The 19,128-nt window shown below is 36.4% G+C and overlaps 1 protein-coding gene across 1 annotated transcript in view; it reads left to right on the forward strand.

Annotated features, from left to right (window-relative positions):
- Positions 1-17,865, forward strand: part of REV3L (REV3 like, DNA directed polymerase zeta catalytic subunit) — a 186,131-nt gene extending 168,266 nt beyond the window's left edge. Inside the window, exons 27-32 of the mRNA XM_060168321.1 lie at positions 2,831-2,945; positions 7,003-7,140; positions 8,953-9,143; positions 9,828-10,074; positions 12,307-12,516; positions 16,761-17,865. Coding sequence (XP_060024304.1) covers positions 2,831-2,945; positions 7,003-7,140; positions 8,953-9,143; positions 9,828-10,074; positions 12,307-12,516; positions 16,761-16,901 — 1,042 coding nt within the window. The 3' untranslated portion in view covers positions 16,902-17,865. The remainder of the gene's footprint in view (positions 1-2,830; positions 2,946-7,002; positions 7,141-8,952; positions 9,144-9,827; positions 10,075-12,306; positions 12,517-16,760) is intronic.
- The last annotated feature ends 1,263 nt before the right edge of the window (positions 17,866-19,128 follow it).

Consider the following 19,128-nt stretch of genomic DNA (forward strand, 5'->3'; position numbering starts at 1 on the left):
TATGTGTTCCTTTAATTTTTTATCAACTTTATCAAGGTATAATTTTTAACAAAAAAGTACATAGTTCAATATACAAAATGTATAGACCCATGTAATCAGCTGCCACCCCAGTCAAGATATAGAATATTTCTATCACTGTAGAAAGTTCTGCCATGCTCCTTTGCAGTCAGTCACTCACTTTCATCCCCTACCCCCAGGCAACCACTTACCTGATTTCTATTACCATAGCTTAGTTTCTCTGTTCTAGAGCTTTATAGAAATGTGTGTAGAAGCACTTCAATTCATTATTGCATCTGAACATTTTAAGCATAATAATCTTTGTTTTTTAAGTTTGGCATTTACATCTAAAGTTAAACATACCCCCTTAGCATGACTCAACAATCCTAATCCTTGGTATTTACCTAAGAGAAATGAAAACTTAGGTCCACACAAAGACTTGATGCACCTCTTCATTGCAGTTTTATTCTGATAGTCCAAAACTGCAAACAGTCCAAATGTTCATCAGCAGATGAATGGATGAACAAATGTAGCATATCCATACAATGGAGTACTATTCAGCAATAAAAAGGAACCAGTTACTGCTACTTTAGCAACATGGGTGTATCTCAAAAATATGCTGAGTGAAAGAAGCCAGACATAAGTATGTACTGTATATTATATAAAATTCTTGAAAGACAAAACTAATCTATAGTAATTGAAAGCTGGTCATGTGTTGCTGGGAGTGGAGTGGAGAATTATTGCAAAGGAGTACAAGGGAACTTTATGGGGTCATGAAAATGTCCCTATATCTTGATTCCGGTGGTAGTTACACAAATATATTAATTTTCTAGGGCTGTCACAGATTTGGTGGCTTAAGCACAGAAATTTATTTTCTCACAGTTCTGGAGGTTTGAAGTCCAAGATCAAGGCGTTAGCTTGATTAGCTGTGCTCACATGATCTTTCTTCTGTTCATGTACATTCTTGGTGTTTCTTTGTGTAATTTCCTCTTATAAAGACACCAGATTAGGCTCACCCTAACCACCTAAATTAGAGCATCATTTTAACTTAATCATTTCTTTAAAGGCCCTATCTCCAAATACAGTCACATTCACAATGGGGGTTAAGGTTTTCAGCGTATGAATTTAAGGGGCACAGTTCAGCCCATAGCAAGCCTATACGTTTGTCAACATTCATGGAACTGTACACTTAGAATGTATTCATTTTATTATATGCAAATAATATCTCAATGAAGTTGATTCTTTAAATAATCTTTCAAAAGGAAATTTTGTAATAATCTGTTTTTTTTAAAGGCTATACTGGTATAATGAGCATCAGATGGGCCTAGAAAGAAAATATTATAAAAAGCTTTAGGTGGTTCAGAATATAGCCTAGCTTAAAAGTATAATTAGCTATCTAAGGCCTATTTGTTGTGCGTTATGTTAAAATTAATTCAGATTGATAAATTTTTATTTTCAAGGCCTTAAGTAATATTAAATAAATACTCCTTAAGCTTTTCAGATCAAACTCTAACACAAGTACTATCTGCAATATTGGCAGAGAAAGAGCTTTTCAAAAAAAACCATCCAAATGAGACTGAAAGTCCAATATAAAAGCATTTAAGAAATAATAAGATTGGTTTATGTGGCTCCAAGAATCTTAAAGTCCGTGTTTCAAGATAGTATTCATTTCTACTATTTAATGTCTTTCCACTAAAGTTATAAATGAAGATCAGCTTTATAATCTCTATTCCTTAAGTATATTTATTCACCATTACTTCTTTTGGTCTCAGATTGTGGTATATACTGAAATGTAAAGTGCTATTACAAAGTTAGCTGGATTATATTAGGAAAAAATGCCCAGTACTTTTATCAGTTATTTTTTAGTATTTTTCATATTAGATTTTTTTTAATCCGTATTAGAAATCCTTCCCTCTTGACCTGCATATACTGATGGTAGGATTGTATGTCAGAAATATCTTTCTGGACTTCAGTTTCACATTATCTTTCAAAAAATATTTTAGTATATACCACTTATCTAGAAATTCCTCTTCTAGGAATTTATTCTAAGGACATAGCTTGCCAAGTTATTATTATATATTAAATATTAGAAAAAAAATTTAATGACTTAGATTTCCAGTGGTAGGGGTTTGGTTAAATTACACTATATCCATACATTGAAATACAGTACAACTGTTAAAATAATGTAAAAGAAGTGACATGGGAAAATGTTCACAATATACCATTAAATGAAAGGAGAAAGTTATCAAACTGTATGATCTGTGATCCCAAATGAGAAAAGATTTACAGATGTACACAAAAGCCTTCTAGTATCTTTTTTCTGAATGGTGAGATTATAAATGGCTGTTTTCTTTGTGCCTTTTTGTGTTTTCTAACTGTTCTTCAATGAACATATTTTACAAAATATACATGTGTTCTTTTCTAAGTTGGGTGGTTCTGGAAGGAAATTCCCTCCCATATCACAAGTAAATTTTCCATTTCTTTATAGTCATCATCTTTTATTTTGTGACTGACATAATTGTGTGTCATGGAAAGCTGTAAATGTATAGGAATGACCCAAGACCTTCTTGCCAGCTGCGACAGCTGTTCTGTGTGTAGCTAAACTAGAAACATTAGATGTCTTAAAGATCTGTAACAAGATATACCGTGAGCACACAGGAAAGTGTGACAAAACAAGAAAACTCAGGTTGGGAGCAACTTAATAAGGAAGAGTAAGGGGGAAAAAAAGGTTTTCCTTGGTTTTACAGTATTATCCAGGAAAGTTACTATTGATGAGATTTTTTTTTGTTACAATGCCTTCCTCATTACCCTACTTTATTTTTAATCCTCTTAGTATGTTTGTGCTACTGAAAGGAGCCACTAAGGAGCAGTCTTTTAAGATTGGTCAGGAAATTGCTGAAGCTGTAACTGCTACCAATCCTAAACCAGTGAAATTGAAGTTTGAAAAGGTAAGAGAAATGTAATACTACTAACCACATATAAAATTCATATACCTTCTGTAGATTTCTGACTTTTTCAATACATTTTCAGATTTTATAATGGTATATGGGTCTGTGAAAGTGTTAAAGTATTTTTCCCTTATTTTTGTATAATTTTCTCAATTTTTTTTGTAATGTCTTATATAAAGAAATGAAAAGACTATTCCAGTTAACTATCGCTGTGTAACCCCAAACTTAATGGTGTAAAACAAGCACCATTTTATTGAGCTTACAGATTTTTATGGGTCAGGAATTCATGAAGGGTGCAGCTGGGATGGCATGTCTCTGCTCCACAACGTTTAGGTCCTTAGCTGACAGCTAAGGACTGAAATCACCTGAAGCTTGCTCACTCTCATGTCTGGGGGTTGATGCTGGCTGCCATTTGGGACACCAGGTGGGGCTGTGAGCTGGAACACCTACACTTGGCCTTTCCCTGGGGCTACTTGTTCTTCCTCACAGCATGATAGCTGAGTTCTAGGAATGAACATCCCAAAGAGAACCAGATGAAAGCCATTTTGCTTTTTATGACCTAGTCTTAAAATCATATAGCATCATAGCCTGTCTAGATTTGAGAGGGAACATAGGTCCCCATCTCTTAATGGGAAAAATGTCAGAGTCACACTGTGAGAAGGGTATGTGGGATAGAAGATATTATTTCTTTGGAGAATGCAGTCTGCCACAGGACCTTCGACTATTTTCACTTTACTTTGGATATGAAATATGCATTTAGTTCTTTCTGTATAAAACGTACTGAGCTAGGAGAGGTGTGGAATGCAAAGAAGCATGAGACACAGTCCTGCCCTCTAAGAGCCAATAATCTAAAAGGAAAGATTAGAAATGTATGTAAATGATCTTTCATTGTAAACTTAGGAAGCAGTCTCCCTAAGCACTGTAGGAGTGCAAAGAAAAGGTATTATGTCCTCCTAGGCTGGATGGGGAGACTCCATGTAGGAGGTATACATTGCATTCTGTCTCAGAAAATGGTTAGAATTTCAATAGGCAGCCACGGTGCTGCAGTCATTCTGCACAGAAGAAAGTGGTATATAGAAGGATATGGAGTAGGAAACGCACAACATGGGAATACAGAGTAGCAGGAGAGAAGTCTGGAAAAATAAAGTTAAGACCAGATTATAGAGTGTCTTGAATACCAAGCTAAAGTGTTTAAACTTTATTCAGGAAAGTTTATCAAACAAAAGCATGACAGAGCTTTTTGGGGAGGACTGGCCTCACAGTGGTGTGGAGATGGATTGGAAAGAGAAGAATCTCAAGACAGGATGCCTTTTGCAACCTGTATGTCCTGAAGTAGTGAGATAAACTAGCTAAAATAAACAATTCAAGAGAAAATGGAAAGAAGGATGGGCAGGAGTTAAAAGTGGTTGATTTAGGAGAGCAGGTGTGGAAAAGATAAAAAAGGGAGAAGAGAATCAAACATGACTCCCAAATGTTTATCATGCACCTACTCTGAAGCAAGAATTGTGCTAGAAGAGATTCAGAGAGGACTTGGATACGGTATCTGCCCTGAAGAGTGAGCATTCTAATTGCAGGGAGAGAGGGAAGAAAAATTAGAAAACAGAGCGATGATGAGCGCTATTCTAGAAGTATGTGTGTGATGCTGTGGACACTCAACCTATCTGGCAAAGTGAAGAGCATGGTGTCCTTAGAAAATAACACCAGACGTGAAAATTTACCTGAGATAGATCACAGGCCTAAACATAAAAGCAAAAACTGCAAAACTTCTCAAAGAAAACAGACATTTGTTAAGAATCGTGATGCATATGTTCATGAGTATCAGTCTGTAGTTTTTTTGGTTTTTTTCTTGTATTGTCTTTGTCTGGTTTGGGGACAGGAAAAAAAAATCTGACCTCATAAAATGAGTTGGAAGTGTTTCCTGTTCTACTTTCTGAAAGAAAAAGTGTGTAAAATTTTTTCTTAAATGATTGATAAAATTCATCAGTGAAGCAATCTAGTCCTGAAATTTTATGGCGGGGAAGGCATTTTCAATTACAAATTAAATATCTTTAATATATATTATTCAGGTTTTCTTCTCATGTCAGTTTTAAAACTTGTGATTGTCAAGGAATTTGTCCATTTCTCCTAAGTTGTCAAATTTATTGGCATGAACTATTTATACTTCCTTATTGTGATTTTGATATCTGTAAAATCTTTAGTAACATCCCTTTCACTTTTGATAATTTGTTTTTCCATTTTTTTCCCCCTTGATCATTCTAGCTAGTGGTTTATCCATTTACAGAACTTTCTGAAGAACTGTATAATTAATTTCCACTCTTTATTATCTCCTTCCTTACACTTAACTTTGGGTTTAGTTTGCTTCTCTTTTCCTGTCTTAATTTAGAAACTTGAATTATTGATTTTAAACAAAAAATTTTAATATAAGCGTTTCACAGTAACAAATTTCTCTCAAAACACTACTTTAGTTTCAAATTTGGTATCTTGTGCTTTTATTATTATTCATTTACTTCAGTGATAATGACCTGTAGGTTATTTAGAAGTGTGTTAAGTTCCAAATTTTTAAGGATATTCCAGACATCTTTTTGTTATTAATTTTAATTCCATTGTGGTCAAAGAACATAGTCTATATAATTTCAATGCTTTTAAGTTTGTTACAGTTCGTTGTTTGGTCTAGCACATGGTCTCTTAGTGAATGTTCCCATATGACCTTGAAAATCCCTGTGTATTCTGGTTATTGGGTGGAATGTTCTATAATGTCACTTAGGTTAACTGATAGCGTTGTTGAAGCCAACAACAATCTTACTGATTCTCTGTCAATTTCTAGAAGAGAGGTGCTAAAGTCTCCAAGTATAATCATAGATTTGCCTGTTTCCTCCTTTTAGTTCTGCCAGTTTCTATTTCATGCATTTTGAAGTTTTCTTATTAGGTGCATATACATTTATGGTTATGTATCTTCTTGACAAATTGATACTTTTATCTTTGATAATATTCCTTATCTGGAAATCTACTTTTTCTGATATTAATATAGCCACAACAGCTTTGTTTTGATTAGTATTAACAAGTGTATCTTTTTTCTAACCTTTCTATGTCCTTATATTTAAAGTGGATTTCTAGTAGAAAGCATATTGTTGTATCTTTTTGATGGGATCTAATCTGATCATTTCTGCCTTTTACAAGTTACATTTTTTACACCAATTTTTACACTTTCTACACCATTTTTACACTTTTTACACCACTTACATTTAGTGTGATTACTGATACAGCTTTGGGGCAGAGGAAAGGACCAATGTGGTAATATAAAAAGGGGTGGGGACACACACCCATTCATCCAGGAATTCCAATTCAAGGTATTTATCCTGCAGATTTATCCATGCACGGTTGTTCACTGGAACACTATTTGTAACTCCAAAAGATTGGAAACATCCTAAATAACCCATAGTAGGTAACTGGTTACAAAAATTATTATACCCTCATAAAGTGGACTGCTATGTAGCTACAAAACAAAATGAGCTTTCTTGTACAGGATGGAATGCTCTCCAAGATAAGTTATTAAATGAAATAAGCAAAGTACAGAGTGATGTGGAAGGTAAGCTACCCTTATAAGTACATGTACTTAGATAGAATACTTCTGGAAGAATATACAGGAAATCAATAACAGGATGCCTCTGTGGAGGGGAAGGTAGACTTTTCATTGTATATTCTCTTATAACTTTTTAATTTGTACCATATAGTAGGTGTTACTTAAAGTCATTTTTTAAATTGTTTGAAAAGATATGATTGAAGACTTTGAGAGAGCAGTATCAGCTGAGGAAGGAGCAAAATTGATAGTGCAAGTAAAGGAGTGGGTGTGTGGTGAGGAAGTAGAACAACTCACTTTGTGTGTTTTTACCTGCAAGTGTTGTCTCATTTTGTATTATGAATTCGTTGGGCCCTAAGCCACGTTTAGAATTTTTTATAATTGACATCTGGTTAAAGAGAGAAAAAGGCATATAAAAATAAGATATTCATGGTTGGAAAAAAATGGTTATTGATAGATATTTTATTAATTTCGTCACAGGTATATTTGCCCTGTGTCTTACAAACAAAAAAGAGGTATGTGGGTTACATGTATGAAACATTGGATCAAAAGGACCCAGTATTTGATGCAAAAGGAATAGAAACAGTCAGAAGAGACTCCTGCCCTGCTGTTTCTAAGGTAAGTTTTATCTATCTTGTTGTCATCTTTAAGAAATAAGTGGCTAGGACTTCCCTGCTGGCACAGTGGTTAAGAATCCACCTGCCAATGCAGGGGACATGGGTTTGAGCCCTGGTCTGGGAAGATCCCACGTGCCGCGGAGCAACTAAGCCCGTGCGCCACAACTACTGAGCCTGCGTTCTAGAGCCTGCGAGCCACAACTACTGAGCCCACATGCCACAACTACTGAAGCCCATGCTCCCTAGAGCCCATGTGCCACAACTACTGAGCCTGCATGCTCTAGGACCCCGCATGCCGCAACTCCCAAGCCTGCGTGCTGCAGCTGCTTTAGCCCATGCACCTAGAGCCCATGCTCCGCAACAAGAGAAGCCACTGCAATGAGAAGCTTGCAATGAGTAGCCCCCGTTCGCCGCAACTAGAGAAAAGCCCACACGCAGCAACGAAGACCCAATGCAGCCAAAAAAAATAATAATAATTTTAAAAAAGAAATAAGTGGCTAAAGAATCCGGTACAAATCCTTAAGTACATATCTAGGTGGAGGAACTTTATAGCCTATATGACTATGTATAACTATAAGAGGAACTGTATGACTTTTTGAGAACTTCATTTCTAATGAAAACAACTTATTTAAGTCCTTAGTTTCTGACTTCTCCCACACCTTACCTTTTATCACAATTGCTAAAAAACAACACTTGAACTTGATAAGAATTTCCTGTCTAATCACCTAGAGATGATATATGGCAACACCCAAAAGCTATGGAGCAGGATAAAGAAGGGAAACTGAACAGAGAAATTTCATAAGTAATGTAATCCATCCTAGATTAACTGAAATTCTGTTTACTTGGGTTACCAAATACAAGTTAGGGAGATTTCTGAACAATGGTAATATAAATTACCTAAATTTCTCAACCATAGTATCTCATATTTATTTTTTCTTTATTCAGGCCCAGATTCCTTCTATAACAAACCAAAAATAAATGGTATAAATGGAATGGCACTCTATACACTGAGTTTTACGAGAGCATTAAAAGCATAATAGATTGATAGCAACCTATTATGTCACATATAATATTATGTAAATTTGAGATATTTTTTAATACTAGTTTCTGGAAAAGATATCCAGTGCATTCTTCCTCTGAGGGAAGAATGGTGCCTTGGCTAAGTTAGCAACTTCTTGTATAAATATGTATGGATTCCAGTACTCAGAATAAGATACAGAGCTTTCACCTGGAACTAATTTAAATTCATTCCACTGCATAAATCTACTGCATGTCAGTCATTTTCTAGTAGAGATACTCCAGCACAGAAAATTCTATCACAGTATATATTTACTGACACTATAAAAAGGCAAAAAGACTGACTTTATTTCACTGCTTGGTGATGTTTAACTTTATTTCACTGCTTGGTTATGTTTAAACTTCTCTCTGTCCACCTGAATCCAGCCCTTTCTATAATAGGGTTAATACATGAAATGATGTCTGGCTTTTTGTGCCTGGAGTGTTCTTGGCTATTTAAGACAACTTAAATGTTTCGTGTTGCTCATCACACACAGCAAATGTTTCATCTGCATGTCATCCCGATATGATTTTCCTCAAACTACATAATACTCTATTTTTAGAAATCACAAGTTAAATAAAGTCTCCAAAATATTTTCCAGTTTCAATAATTTTTATTATCTAGTCATTGTAAATAGCAGATTGTTCAGACAGATCAGCAAGTTTCAGTAATTAACGTAATTGAAAGTATAACAGCAATGATGAAATATATTGGGGGATATTTTTTCCTTATGAGCATATCCATTTTTTTTTAAAGATACTTGAGCGTTCTCTGAAGCTGCTATTTGAAACAAGAGATGTAAGTTTAATTAAACAGTATGTTCAACGACAATGTATGAAGCTTCTGGAAGGAAAGGCCAGCATACAAGATTTTATCTTTGCAAAGGAATACAGAGGAAGTGCCTCTTACAAACCTGGCGCGTGTGTGCCAGCCCTGGAACTTACAAGGTAATGATGTGCACAACAGCACAACCCCCAATACCTAGTAAGTGTAGTCCTGGGATTTGGAATGGTTTGGAGTAGATTAATAGACACCCAGTCTGCAGGCACAGATACACAATTGTCTATTCCCCTGCCCACGTGAAGCCTTACTAAAGTGAGTGGGTGACCCCCATACGTTGCAAGTTCTAAAGAAGAAGAAAGAGCTCCTCTTCTGGCCTTCCCTGCAGAAACTAAATTTAGTGAAATTGTAATCTGATACAGAGCTGGAATTGATTGTTTTTCCCATATCAGAATCACTAGGTAGTCCTTAATTTTCATTTACCAAAGCACTGAGATGGTATCATTCTAGAATCAGATCACCTAATCAGCTAAATTTTATCCTCCATTATTAGATTTACAATAGTTAATTCTTAGTCTTAGGGGATAGAAAACAATTTAAGGTAGTTGATATCTGCCAACTCATATTGTTCTCCATGTAACAGTAATTTACAGAGTAAGTTTTATTAAACTCTCACAGCATATCCACTTGGTGCCAACTAAGTGAAGTGTATACAGTTGTCAAAAAAGTTACTTGAAGGTTCCCCTTGTTGATTTCTCATGGTTTCATTATTGTTTAATTCTCATTTAATTTTCTGGAAAGATGCCTTCCATGACAGTCTTTGAGTGACTATTTTATTTGGATTTAAATAGGAAAATGCTTACGTATGATCGGCGCTCTGAGCCTCGAGTTGGGGAACGAGTGCCATATGTCATCATTTATGGAACCCCTGGAGTACCACTTATCCAGCTGGTAAGGCGCCCAGTGGAAGTCCTGCAGGACCCGACTCTGAGACTGAATGCCACTTACTATATCACCAAGCAAATCCTTCCACCCCTGGCAAGAATCTTCTCACTTATTGGTATTGATGTCTTCAACTGGTATCATGAATTACCAAGGGTAAGCCTACTAAATAGTACCTGTGCTGTGACTCTAAAGAGAGAATTCACTTACAATTTTCAGTAGAGCTAAAGATTTTATTTACATGCTATCAGAGCAAAGCAAATGCTTTATTATCCTATACCAACAAAGGTGCTACATTTTTCTGGTTTAGTTTTCTACAAACACCTTCCCAGCTTCTGTCAGATTGGCCAAATTATAGAAGATTAAATCCAAAACTACATCAATGGTAAACACTTAACTATAAAATAACTCAAAGCAGCTAATAAAAATTAAACAAAGGAGGGGCTTCCCTGGTGGTGCAGTGGTTGAGAGTCCACCTGCCAATGCAGGGGACGCAGGTTTGTGCCCCGGTCCGGGAAGATCCCACATGCTGCGGAGCAGCTGGGCCCGTGAGCTATGGCTGCTGAGCCTGCGTGTCCGGAGCCTGTGCTCCGCAACAGGAGAGGCCACAACAGTGAGAGGCCCGCGTACCACAAAAAAAAAAAAAAAAAAATTGAACAAAGGAGAGCAGAAAAATCCCTTCAAAATGGGTGTTTAAGAAATGTATAGGATGTAGTAGCTAGACATATTCCTGCAGAAACCAGACTAAGGAAATAATGTTAAAATAGCACTTTACTAAAGTAAAACATGCAATGTGGAATCTTACCAAAGGGAGTTTTGCTTGAACTCTTTTTTTCTTAGTTTACCCATTAGAAGCCTGAAGGAACGATTTGTGGTTCTGTAATAATCTGGGATACATTACTCTAGGAGAGTAGCAGTTGTTATCTGATGTTTAGAATTAGATCTGCTGTCATTTGCTCAGACTATGAAAGGCTGAGGGTATGCAGGAAAACTGATAAAAGTTGATAATTAAATTATTTTTACTTTCTCAGTGAGCACTTAAGGCCTCAAGGAAAAGAATAAGCTGGGAAACTGAGGTTGAAGCTGTGCTTCAGAGAATCTGTGCTGGCCAACATCTGTAATGCTGTGTCCTGGCTCTATGCCACAAAGCTATTACTATTTTTCATTTCATCACCAGCAAGAATGTTAAAACAATGGCATTTATAAAAGGCTGACCTAATAACTTTTATGCAGAGTGACTTATAAGACAGCAAGGGAGTACACCAAGGGTATGATTGTAAGATGATGTTATTTCAGTGTGAAAAAGAGTATCAGAAGACATCTCTGAATCCAGTATTACTTCAAATGAGGAATGATTAGGGAACATGTATCTAATTTCATTTGAAATGTTCCAGGTTTACTTTTACTTGAATTTTGCACCTTTCTGCCTAACAAGTTATTTTTAACCTTCCACTTACCTTGCTGCCATGGCCCAAATTGCGCAGCCTTAAACAGTATCTACTCTTAACCTGGATTTCTTCCTCTGTCCTCTGTGATCTCCACTGCCCCCATATGATCTCATACATCTACATATCTCAACCAGAAAACTGAGTGACAGGGATTTCCCTGGTGGCGCAGTGGTTGAGAATCCGCCTGCCAATGCACGGGACGTGGGTTTGATCCCTGGTCCGGGAAGATCCCACATGCTGCGGAGCAACCAAGCCCATGCACCACAACTACTGAAGCCTGAGCACCTAGAGCCTGTGCTCCACAACAAGAGAAGCCACCGCAGTAAGAAGCCCACGCACTGCAACGAAGAGTAGCCCCCGCTCACCACAACTAGAGAAAGCCCGTGCGCAGCAACAAAGACACAACACAGCCAAAAATAAATAAATTAAAAAAAAAAAAAAAACCGAGTGACAAGAGACTATTTTTCTTTTTTATTGAAGTATAATTGACATACAATCTGGTATTAGTTTCAAGTGTACGACATAGTGGTTTGACATTTATATACATTGAGATGATCACCATGATAAAGTCTAGTTATCTGTTACCATTTAAATTTATTATAATATTAGTGACTATATTTCCTATTCTGTATATTATATCCCAATGACTTACTTATTTTATAACTGGAAGTTTGTGCCTCTTGAGACTTTTTTTTCCCCAAAAAACGAAAACAAAACAATATTATCTGATGATATTAAAGTGTAAAGGAACGACTTTGTTCTCTTCTATAGCCCCATTGTCTAGAACAGTGCCTGACATATAGTAGCTATTCAGTATTTGTTGAACAAATGAAATAATGCCTTAGTAAACCTGTAATTAGCATGAGAATAGCCACTCTGCTATGAAGCTGGCTCAGACTTATTTCTGAATTGATATTTTTCTGAACTGTTGTTTTTATAGATCCAGAAAGCCACCAGCTCCTCTCGAAGTGAACCTGAAGGGCGGAAAGGCACTATCTCACAATACTTTACTACCTTACACTGCCCAGTGTGTGATGACCTGACTCAGCACGGCATCTGTAGTAACTGTCGCAGCCAACCTCAGCATGTTGCAGTCATACTTAACCAAGAAATTCGAGAGTTGGAACGTCAGCAGGAGCAACTTGTAAAGGTACAACCTTGTTCAAAAGACCCAGAATCCCAAGCAATCTGATTCTTCAGGGAAATGTAGTCAACTCTTGAGGGAGGTGTAGTGTAAGGTGTGAAACTCTAGTGTGAAAGTGGAATAAGGATTCTAAGTTAATAAACTTCCTAAAAATATCATAATTGAACTAAACTATTAAAAATGGCTAAATTTGTTTTATAATTTAGTTTTTGTTTTTATAGAATAGTGTATTATGTTTATTAGAACCATAGAACTACAATGTCCAGCCACCCAATTTCTTTTATAATAGTATTTCTAAAAAAGAAAGAAAAGTACTAATGGCTTTGTCTACCATATCTACTTACCATTCTCATAAAAATCTGGTTTTCCTAGAGAATTGCTAGTAAACTTGGAAGGTTTGCAATTCTGAGAGTCAAGATAGAAAATTAACAGTTAACATGATTTAATCTTCTATCTGCCAGAGGCTGGCTGTTCTAGGCCCTCTTACAGATGAGTAAACTGACACAGAGGGATTAAGTAATTTGCCCCATGTTCCACTGGTAATAAGCAGCCGAGACGGGATACAGACATAAAATACAGACATAAAATGCAGAGGTAATTTTTCAAATGTGGAATTCCAGCAGAAATAAACAATAGGAATCTCTTGAAATAAGTTAGAAAATTAAATCTAAAGGAAAAAATATTATAGCACATTTTTTTAAAGTAGTATATTTCTTGAAGGACTGATTATATCTTCTTATAGCATCATGTTTCAAGTTGCAATTTTAGCTTTCAGGCGAGAGAATAACAATTTTGAGGTGGAGTTTGTTTGTTTTGTCTTTAGAAGAGCAATATATAAGGTTATTATTGGAGTGTTTTAAAACCAACCAGATAATTGAAAGGCAGTGTGATATAGTGGAAAATGAATCAAGCTGATAGTAAGAACATCAGGATTCCAGTCTGGACTTCATAGTACTGGCCATGTCCTCTGGCCCCAGTTTTCTCAGAATGTGGGTTGATGCTCTTTCCTAGGTCCTATCTAGCTCTATCATTGTGAATTCTAAACGACCACTCCTGGCAGCTCGTCTGTTCATATGCCTAATGTAATCCAACCACCGATGTAAAGGCCAGGTTCTACACCATGCCCCTCAAGGTAAAAAGGCTTCTGAACCAAGTCAGAGTATCCACAACCTCGTAGGAGGACAACCTAGCTGCCACACAGTTGAAAAGGGAGAGAAACCATCTCTTGAGAGACTAGGCTCTTAGAATAGAAGGATGATTAAGGACTGGTAAAGTAGACACTGTTTCTTCTGCACCATTCTAGCTGCTATTCTGCACTGGCAGAAAACTCTTAAGTTGTATAGTGTATAGCCAGTCATCCAGAATGCATTAAACAGATTTCATTAAGGACAGTAAGATCTCAAGGTATGATTATTTTGATGCAACCACAGAAGCCTAGCTTACTGAAATGATAAAGTGGCTTTTCCCTCTCCTAAATAGTTGTTAAGTACGCTCACTTTCTCCTTCCCTTATGTTACCATCCTAGTCCAACCACCATTATCTCTCCCCAGACTCCTGCAACAGCCTCCTACCCTGATCCCCCGCCATCCTGTCCATTCTCAACACTAGCTCGAGCTTCCCCACCGAAGAGAAAGTGAGCCCAGTGAGGGCAGAGGCCCTGCCCTTCCCTTGCTGAGTTGGCTGTGCCTAGCACGGAGTCCAGCCCATGGTGGGTCGTACACATGTATTAAATGAAGAAACAGCTTCTTGCTGAATGCACAGTTAAAGCAGCAGTAAGTCATTGGAGTGATTGCCAAGCAATTTGCAGCCACTCTGTCCCAGTTTTTGTACCACTTTGTACTAGTGGTTCTGGTTAGTACAACCACTAGTCACTGGGTGACCCCAGCTTCTGTTTTTTTTAGGTTACTACCCCAATGGCAGCAACCAGCCCTCATAGAAAATTCCCTAGTTGGCATCTAGTACAAGGTGCAAACATGGGCAGGACCTCCAGAGCTCCACTGACGTCAGAGGCTGTGAGTGGCCTTTTCCCTGGACCTTACTGTCTTCTGTCCCCAGCAACATGCACTATGCTAGTTGGTGCCATCAATTTAACCACAACCTTCCTTCAATATTAGGTCTTATTTCTTATAAAAATGCAGTTTTAAAAGTAACGCTGTTTAAAATAAGGATGGTTCATCATCTTTAAAGGGATATTTTAACTTTAGGATTGTTTTTTTCCTAAGAGGATTAAAATATGTGTCTCCTGTGCACTAAATAATCTGTAGGAATTTTCATAAAGCAGAAATTACAGGAGATAAAATGAGAAATTGTCAGAAACATTAGTAATAGATTTGATACACCTCTCAGCCCAAGACCAGTCAAGTGATCAGAAATCAGTACAATTATTAAAGATCTACACAACATTATAAGATAGACCTTATCCAACATTAGAGACTACACCTTCCTTTCAACTGTTTATGGAATGTTAAAAAATTGAACATATTTTAGTCTATAAAGAAAACCTTAATAAACTTCAGAAAGTTGAAATATTACAAGCATTTTATCAATACAATTCTATAAAGCTAGTAAGTTAATTATAAACTCAGAAAACAAAATGATCCTTCTACTTGGAAATTTTAACACTCCCTGTTAAACAAACAACACATATAAATTCTAGACAACCATAGCAGATCTCAAAGAAAAATTCATCAACTTAAACACTTTTAATAAAAAATGAACTTACGCATCTGACTGAAAATTTTTTAAAAAACAAGAAAGTAAGCCAAAGGATAGCAAAAAGAATCATTAAATATGAAAGCAGTTTTTGTTTTACGTTTGCTAAAATGTAAGTTTCCAGGTTGTGGTGTTTAAAGTTTTAAACGTAAGCTGCTCGGGGTTTAAATCACCAGTAAAGGATCTTGAAACTAAACATTGAGTTAAATTTAGTGAGGCAAGTAATTCCATCCTGGTTTATTTATCAGGCAAGCACAGCAAGTGCATAAATATTTATCAGTTTGTCCTGGCACCTGAACGTAGCTGCAGTACATAGAGCTGCAGTGCAGACATTCCATATTTGGGAGTAGGTTTGAGTCTCTTGGCAGAGATCTAATTAGTGAAAGTCTTCAAAGTAGAACAGCAGCACACTTACTCTTCAAGAGAGCATGCTGAAGCACAGGGCTCTCAGTAGTTTGCTTGTGGCAGTATCATAATACTGGTACAGTAACCAGCGTGCTCAGAAAAATGGGCCTTTCAATTGACTGGAAGATACTGGCGCAAAGAACAAAAATTGTTTGCCCTGTGAGACCTTTAAAACAGAAGCTGTTAGATACAGATCAGAGAATTAAGTGGAGCAGATCTGATTTCTCTCTTAAAAGGTTAGTATGGTAGCTGCTATTTGCTATCCCTTTTTTTAATCACTTGGATACACTATTCACATAAAAAATCAGCATATATTTTCTTGACCCTTGGGGCCCTCACTAGTAGCCTTTAACGTTTTTCATGTTTTATCAATTTTTTAAACTGTATGTATAACTTCAGACTTTACATATTAAAATCTGATCACTGGGTAAGACATTATAATGCTTCTCTTTAAAAATTGCCTTATGATTTATTATTTTCCTTTAGATCAGATCTCATTATACATTAGAATCACCTGAGAACCCTAAAATGTACAGATTCTTAGGCTCTTATGCCCACAGATCCTGATTCATTGGTCTGGGATGGGGCTGAGGCATTAGTCTATTTTTAGGCTCATGTACATAAGCCAGGGTTGAAACTACTGGTCTGCACTACTACTTTCAAATTCACATGCTTTGATTTTTTTTTTCCATACTGGCATTTTCTCTTCTGAAATAAGAAAGTGGGTAACATTTTTATGATTGGCATACAAAATGTTTAATATAAGTAACTTGAAAGAATAGTGTACATAAGCGCATTTAAGAGACAGTCTTTGAATGGTAATTGGGTAGCCTATTATGTGTATGTTAATATAATAGGATTCTACCATAAATGAAAGTTGATCTTTGGGATGAAATGAATCCTTAGGGAATTTTGTGCTCTGTGGTTTGTGAAATAATATCCTTTAGAAATGTGTCAACTTAGGGTTGCCTATGCTTCAAAGAAATGAAAATTAGTGAAACTTTCTGTAATATGTGCCATATGTCTGCCTGTAATCTGTGGTGGGTCATAAAGGAGGGATTATAAAAGTTTGTTGTTTATACATCTAGATAGAAACTTTCCTATCATTTGATGTACTCCTCTTGTACTTTCAGATATGCAAGAACTGTACAGGTTGCCTTGATCGACATATCCCGTGTGTTTCTCTGAACTGCCCAGTACTTTACAAACTCTCCCGAGTAAATAGAGAATTATCCAAGGCACCATATCTCCGGCAATTACTAGACCAGTTTTAAATTGTCAATATCACAGAATTCCAGGTGCTATTTTTTTCAGTGTTTACCACTAAACTGTTGTGCATGGTGCTTTTTCAACTTTCATCGAGTCAAGTGTGTTCATTGTCTGTCTATTATCTGAAGACTATGAAGACTTTTATGCTGAGTTAAAAATTGTACTTGTTGATCTCTGAATAGCTCACTTCTTACAGTGTACAAACCCCTCATCCTTTTGCCTTTTCAACATTGTTTTATAATGCAGGTGTCGAATTTGCTACGGTATGCATAACATCTTGTAAATCCATTTGAGTAGATCATGTTTACTTCCCTGTGGAAGGAGCACTGAAAACCTCTTTAAAAAACATTCGTGTTTTCCTTGACCTGTCTGTATCAAGACGTGTTATATCCACTCACTTCATAATTGACTGCGAAATATTTTGTAAATACACTTTTTTACTTTTCAAACTAAGTAAAATAATGTGCAATGAATTTTATACAAATGATTTTCAAGTTGTTTGGTATATTTCCTCTAGGTTTTGCTTGACTCAGAGTAGAGTTGTTATTTTGATCAAACTGTGCAAACAATAGTACCATGTGTAGCATTTTGAAACTTATTTTCTAAAACCGCTGTCTTGCTTTAGCTATTAATGGGGCATTGTGAGGAACTGTGCAAAGACTTTTTTGTTACAAACCTGTGGGCCTGTTGCAATACTTTAAAAATAAAAAAATTTTATTCCATTTTTGCTTGTTTTGTATAGACATTTCTATTGCTTCTAAATATGCTTAAAATATTTTCTTTCCTTATGTACTGTACAGTTAATCTTATTTGCCATCATCTTGAACACAAAATGTGTATTTAGAATATTTGTATAACTGTATAAAATAAAAAAGGAATTATGTGGTCAGTGCATTGTTTTCTAAACTGGAAATCATTGTTTTAAACGTTAATAATGGAAACCATATTAAAACTGAATAAACTACGAAATACAGCAGTGTGGTTTTATCTTGCTGTAAATAGAATGATCTTCTGTTTTATAAGCCTACATTAGTTACATCCTCCCTACCCTCTCTGAATTTTAATGAGGTAAATTTAACTCGTTATATACTAATTGATGTTGCAATTCCCTAACCAAAACTTTAAGATTTTTTTTTAAACGGGAGCAAGTAGTCTAGGAAACGTTTAGCTCTCATCCATGTTCATATTCATTTAGATAATACTTAATTTTGAAGCCAAGACTTTACAACGGGAAAGCGAAAATTTTCTTAGTACTTTTTTAAAACTTAATGCCAGGACTTCCCTGGTGGCACAGTAGTTAAGAATCTGCCTGCCAAAGCAGGAGACGGCACAGTAGTTAAGAATCTGCCTGCCAAAGCAGGAGACACGGATTCAAGCCCTCGTCCGGGAAGATCCCACATGCTATGGAGCAACTAAACCTGCGTGCCACAACTACTGAAGCCCATGCACCTAGAGCCTGTGCTCCGCAACAAGAGAAGCCACCACAATGAGAAGCCCACACACAGCAACTAGAGAAAGCCTGCACACAGCAACGAAGACCCAACGCAGCCAAAAATAAATATTTATATTTAAAAAACAGTTAATGCCAATATTTTCAATAGAAAAAAATTAACTTTAAGATAGAAAGCTCATCTGGTTATGCACCAGAAGTAGGTCTAGGTACTGCCGAATTCAGTACTTCCAAATATTGGGATTTGTTTTCTGAAAATTATATGGTAAATATGTAATCAAAGAGATATAAATCATGGCTGCACATTATTTCTCCTAAGCCCTGTGGAGACATCATAAATCGGCACTTCTGTGGATCTTTTTTTGTTTGGGAGTCTAGAGCTAGTCCTTAGAATTAGAATTTTCTTACCCTTGCATGGGTGGCCATTGATGAACTTATCTATTACTTTCCCTTTTCTAAGTTGTGTTATCAGGACTTACACTTATATTATCTTTCTCATCAATGTAGCTAGACACAATATTCTCAACAGAATAATCATTCTTAACCTCTTTATAATTGGACATAGCCAAACTAGCAAATGGTTATTCAATACTAGTGCCCAAAACAAGCTCAAAACTAGTTTTAAGCACTTAGCATATCTCTGGTTCCCTTTTGTGCAGGGAAATGCCTCCCTTCTAACTCTGTCCTCAGAGTCTGTAGCCTAACTGCCTTTTAATGAGATGCATCTGCTGTTTCAGTAACTGTCACCAGTGAGGGTGCTGAAACATGGACCTATTTTACCA

Source organism: Lagenorhynchus albirostris, chromosome 12 (assembly GCF_949774975.1).
Source record: "Lagenorhynchus albirostris chromosome 12, mLagAlb1.1, whole genome shotgun sequence".
Taxonomy (NCBI): Eukaryota; Metazoa; Chordata; class Mammalia; order Artiodactyla; family Delphinidae; genus Lagenorhynchus; species Lagenorhynchus albirostris.